Consider the following 6,000-nt stretch of genomic DNA (forward strand, 5'->3'; position numbering starts at 1 on the left):
GTCTGCTCACCATTGATGTTTCTATCTCTCTCTCCCTCTCCCTTCCTCTCTGAAATCAATAAAAATATATTTAAAAAAATAAACATTGTATGTTTGTATATATATCTACCTATATATGTATAGACATACAATTCTGTATGGGAAATTCATTAAACAAAGAGTGGAGTCAGTAATTTAAATTTGCCAATGGCTTAGAGAAAAGTAATTTTAATCTTTATAAAGTAATTAAAATTTGATTTTTCTATTTGGGGAAAATAAAGTATCAATTTGAAAATTATTGTTAGACTATGGAAAGATATAACATAATTTAATCCATTGACTTCATTATAGATGAGGAGAGTAAGGCTCAGGGAAGTTAAGGAAAGCTTTTAAAAAATAGTACAGGCAGTTAGTGGTGGAGCTGGGACATTAGTCAGTTAGTGGTTCTTCTCTTCCATTTCCACTGCCTCTTTTTTTTTTTTTTTTTTTTGTTAACTGCACCTTCTGCCTTCAGCTCTGCTTTTATATTTCCTTTTATTGTTAATTTGAGCTAAATGTTCTTTCTTATAAAATTGAAAAAACATTGATTTTTTAAAAACAAGCCATCTACTAAGACTAGAGGAAAAGACTTATATAATTGGAAAAGGCCAAATGGGGAACCTCTGAAAATGACGGTATCCACTTTTTAGAGAAAACTCACCATGTGCCCGGCATTATGCTCAATATTACAAATATTAGTTTATTTAAACCACACAACCAACTTATACTATCTGTTCTATCAAAAAATTAGTTCTTTATTTAAATTATATGCAGATTATTTCTATCTTTGATTTAATCAAAACATGATATAGAACTCATGACTAATTCTTTGGTTGTTTCAAAAGGTGACCTTTAATATGGCCCAAAATGACAGTGATCATTGAGATTGGAGCTATTCTGTAAGAATTTTTATTGATTCTCTGGTGATTTATATTGCAGTGTGAAATTGCCCTACTGTTTATATTTTTAAACATAAAATAAGATAACAATTGTCATGAACAAGGTCTGTGTGTATATATTTATGTATTTCCCACTACTAATAAAGAGTAGCTTGCATTCTGAATGTTCATAAAAGAATAAAGAAAATGACAGTTAAAAAAGAGTGCTCAGAAAAACACAGATTAAATAACCTGAAGGGTAAAGTGTTAACTTTTTACTATTCTTTAAATTCATGAAGAGTAAAATGGTAGCAAGCTGTTCTCTATTGTTCACAATCAAGTGCGTGCAAACACAGATTTAAATTGTAGAAACTCTTGGAAGTCTCATGAATAAAATACATCACTCCTCATTTTAGATACAGAACTAACGTACAGATTTTCAAACTAAAAAAAATGACAAGTTAGGGAAATCACATTATTTCTTACAGTGAAAATTTGAATGAAAGGATTTCATAGTAAAGTACTCTAAAATCCCATAATGTGTGTATGTGTGTAAAGTGTATATATACAAGTCTATGAATGAGTTAAAAAATCAGGCAGCAGATGAGTAGTGCTCACCTTACTCCCCATTATTACTGCTAAAAGCACATTTGGCTCAGCCAAGTCAAATGGCATTTGAAAGTATGTGTAGAGACAGTGGAAAGCGAAGGAGGCAGTGGCTCACAGTAGAAGGCAGAAGAGTGGACTAGTAGATTGTGTCTGCTAGCACCAACACCTCCCTGGTAGCCATGCTCTTGGGGTTTGGAGGTAATATAGGAAACTATCTGGCTTGCAGAATGCCAGTACATTTTATTAATCTCATAAGGCTCACTGGCATCATGGGAACCACACTTTCTAGTCGGCTTCTTCTCTGTCCATTAATGTAAACTTCAACACATGAAGCCTTGTTGATATTCCTATTACACCATTTCTAGAAATTGTGTTTTTGTATGTGTCTGCTTGACTTTATCACCTCATCACTTTCCTGTTGTTTGGCACATAGCAAAAGTTAAATAAATGACCAAATCCATTGAACGCAAGAGGGTACATGGATAAAAAGTGCCTTAGCTATCACCTAGTTTAGCTTCTGTTTCATAGACATAGATGCCGAGGTACATGGTCCGAGTTGCCTAACTTCACACAAATAATTAATGGAAGAGCTCCAGTTCATGCTTACAACATTTTGGAAGCGGTAACCATGGAGATATAGGTTCACATTCACAGGCAAGGTTTTTGGGACTCTGTGAGACTGTGAGGTAGCTCATTCTTAGTGGGTGTAAAGTGAATGAAGAGAGGAGTGTAGCTGTCCGCAGACCTGGCTTCCCGGGTGTGTGTTGTGGGACTGACTACACTCAGCTCTCTGAGAAGAATTTCCAGTTCTTTACTGTAGACTTCTGAGAGGCAGTTAACTATGGGGATTACAACAGGACAAGCCAAAAGAAAGCCTTATCCGAAGTATTAGGAACGATGCCATAAAACAAAAAGAGCTTTGGAAATTATTTTTGGTCATTACCATCCTATCTAATAAAACAGTAATATGCAAATCATCACTCTGCTACACTCGCAAGCCACACCCACCAGCCAATCAGAAAGCAAATATGCAAATACACCTAATCAAGATGGCTGCAGCCTCAGAGAGCGGCGGTTGTTGGAACTGGGATATTGGAGCCGAAGATCAGAGGGGAAGATCGGAGCCAGCAGGGGTCCCCTGCCGGCGATTGGAGCCAGCTGGGGGTCCCTGCCAGGGCCCGAGCCTCAGCCAGAGGCTTGCAGCCTTGGCTGGGGGTGGAGCCCCACGATGGGAGACAGCTGGGGGTCCCTGCCCAGAGCCCGAGCCTCAAACAGAAGCTTGTGGCATTGGCTGGGGGTGGAGCGGGTGATCAGAGCCAGCTGGGGGGTCCTGCCCAGAGCCCAAGCCTCAGCCAAAGGCTTGCAGCCTTGGCCTTGGATGGAGCCGGGCGATAGAGCCAGCTGGGGGTCCCTGCGGGCGATCGGAGCCAGCTGGGGGTCCCTGCCCAGAGCCCAAGCCTCTGCCAGAGGCTTTAGGCCTTGGCTGGGGGTGGAGCCCACGAGCGGAGCCAGCTGGGGGTCCCTACAGGCGATTGGAGCCAGCTGGGGGTCCCTGCCCAGGGCCCAAGCCTCAGCCAGAGGCTTGCAGCCTTGGCCGTTGGGGCGGAGCCTGGCGATCGCAGCCAGCTGGGGTCCCCTGAGTGCAATCGGAGCCAGCTGGGGGTCCTGCCCAGAGCCCAAGCCTCTGCCAGAGGCTTGTGGCCTTGGCCGTGGGTGGAGCCCGGTGACTGCACCAGCTGTGGGTCCCTGCGGGCGATCTGAACCAGCTGGGGGTCCCTGCCCAGGGCCCGAGCCTCAAACAGAGGCTTGCGGCCTTGGCTGGGGGTGGAGCCAGCTGGGGGTCCCTGCCCAGGGCTGGAGGCTTTAGGCCTTGTCAGGGGCGGAGCCGGAGATCACAGGAGATAGGTGTGAACTACAGAGGAAATACCTTTTCTGACTGCTCATTGGCTAAGCTCCCTGTATGCCACTGGTAATATTCTTAGTAACGTGGGTATAAGAATCCAAAAAGGTGATCTAGGGTTTTTCCACCACACTCCTGGAGAAAAAAACGAAGGTCTACTGCTGGAGGGCTAAGAAATGTCATAACCTGCCCTACAGGGTTTGGCTCATTGGATAATGCCTAGGTTTGCCAACCGCAGGGTCCAGGTTAGATTCTGATCAAGGTCATGTACCTAAGTTGCAGGCTCCTCCCTGGCTGGGGCCCAGGTCAGGGCTCATGAAGGAGGCAAGCAATCTAAGTATTCCTCTCACTTTGATGTTTCTCTCTGTCTTTCCCTTTCTCTTCCACATTCTCTAAAAGTCAATGGAAACATATACTCAGGTGAGGATAAAAAAAAAAAAAAGTAAGAAAGAAATGTCATATTCTATGAAAGACACATCTTGAAAATGCCTAAAGAAAGTTGTCATTTTTTCTTGGTGAAGGGACTGGAGTCCGTGTTGATGAAAACACCTTGGTGGCTGCGGTGACTTGCAGTGGCTCCAGCAGCGGGGTGATGGGGCTGGTGCCTTTCCCTGATCAGCCTGGTTGTCTCTCACAAAGGGAGGCCAGACTTCGGCTTATGGGGAGCAGGCCTAAGCCATCAGTAGGACATCCCCTGAGGGCTCCCAGTATGTGAGAGTGGGCAGGCTGGGCTGAGGAGACCCCCCCCCAGTGCACGAATTTCATGCACCGGGCCCCTAGTTTCAAATAATTCCGTAAGGCTTTACTTTACCTTTGTCATTTGCTCAAAAGACGTTTTCTTAATCACCATACCTTTTATTTATGACGCCTATTTTCAGATTCGAGAGCCTATGAAGCCTTTCAAGGCTAAAAACAACGAGTTGTTTATAAAAGTTCCATTGGGGTTTTCTTTCAAAAAATTAAGTTAATGTTCACTAATTGATGTTAAACACACTTTCCTCCCCTCATCACCCCTTCCTTCCCCATTTATGTTTGTCTTCAAGTTTCAAAACCTAATTGCTCTATCCTTCAACTTTAGGAAAAAGTGATCCACGGCGTTTTCATGCCCCGAGGTTATCTTGACTTGATACCGAATCCTAAGGGCAACGAAGTGGATCACCTCAGAGCCACGTGCTTTAACAGTGACATAGTCCTGAGGCCCGAGCTGTCCACCTTCCGAGCGCTGCCGTGGGCCGAGGGGACGGCGAGGGTGATCTGCGACCCGTTCACGGTGACGGGCGAGCCCGTGCAGACGTCCCCGCGGTACCTCGCCCGGAGGCAGCTGGGCTGGCTGCAGGCCGCGGGCTTCTCCCTGCTCTCCGCTTTCCTCTACGACTTCTGCCTTTTGGGGGCGCCCCAGGTCATCAACTCCAAGGCCATCTCCTTCCCGGCTTCCGCCCTGGTAGACCACCACGCCCAGCGCTTCCTCCAGGAGCTCGTGGGTGGCTTGCGTCACACTGGAGCCGAGGTCGAGAGCTTTTCCTCCTCCACCAGGCCCGGCCAGGTGGAGGTCTGTCTGCTGCCCGCCTTTGGCATCCGCTCCGCCGACCACGCGTTCACCCTCCGAACAGGCGTCCAGGAAGTGGCCCGGAAATACAATTACATCACCAGCTTCTTCGTCGAGACCGGGCTCTGCAACTCAGGGGTTTTGTCTCACAGTCTCTGGGATGCGGGAGGGAAGAACAACCTGTTCTGCAGCAGCCCCGGCACCGGCGCCGGCACCGAGCCGCTCACCACCGCCGGGAAGCGATGGGTGGCCGGGCTCCTGCAGCACGCGGCTGCGCTCAGCTGCCTGATGGCTCCCGCCCGCAGCTGCCGGAGACGGTACTCCCGGGAGAGCCCGGACCGGAGGGAGAGCGTGCCGACCACGTGGGGCTACAATGACAACAGCTGTGCCTTGAATATCCAGTGTCACGGGGAGAGGGGCACCCGGGTGGAAAACAAACTGGGCTCAGCCACGGCCAACCCTTACCTGGTGCTGGCCGCCACCGTGGCAGCCGGTTTGGACGGACTGCAAAGCGGCGACGGGGCCCTGCCCGGCCCCGAGGACAGCCCCGCGCTTTCTCTGGCCCGGCCCCCCGAGATCCCTTTGAAACTGGAAGATGCCCTGGTGGCGCTGGAGGAGGATCGATGCCTGCGACAGGCTCTCGGAGAAACTTTCATTCGGTATTTTGTTGCCATGAAGAAATATGAGCTGGAAAACGAAGAAACAGATGCGGAGAGAAACAAATTCTTGGAGTATTTTATTTAGAAGGGATCCCTACACGATCCCTTTAGGGATGTGGCTTTGGGGCTTACGTAGCTGAGCTAGCAGAAAGGGAAGACGGCGCTTTCGTAATTAACAAGAAGATTACAAGGGCTGTCACTCTTTTATTTCGTCGCCGTGGAATAGTTGGCAGATGAAGCGGGCTGCTGAGAGGACTCTGATAACAATAAAGTTGCCGTGGAGCTGTACTACGCAAACTTACCATGTCTTGTCCGGGGGTCATCATTTCCTGTGTCTGTTGACCTCGATCAAATATTCAGGGTTTTTTTTTTCTTTCAGGCAACATGTAT

At 47.6% G+C, this 6,000-nt stretch overlaps 1 protein-coding gene across 1 annotated transcript in view; it reads left to right on the top strand.

Moving 5' to 3' along the window:
* Nucleotides 1–5,695, top strand: part of LGSN (lengsin, lens protein with glutamine synthetase domain) — a gene marked incomplete at both ends in the record, with an annotated part of 30,306 nt that extends 24,611 nt beyond the window's left edge. The window contains one exon of the mRNA XM_079781071.1: nt 4,484–5,695. Coding sequence (XP_079637197.1) covers nt 4,484–5,695 — 1,212 coding nt within the window. The remainder of the gene's footprint in view (nt 1–4,483) is intronic.
* Nucleotides 5,696–6,000: the final 305 nt, after the last annotated feature.

Source organism: Cnephaeus nilssonii (assembly GCF_951640355.1).
Source record: "Cnephaeus nilssonii genome assembly, chromosome: 9".
In the NCBI taxonomy this organism is placed as follows: domain Eukaryota; kingdom Metazoa; phylum Chordata; class Mammalia; order Chiroptera; family Vespertilionidae; genus Cnephaeus; species Cnephaeus nilssonii.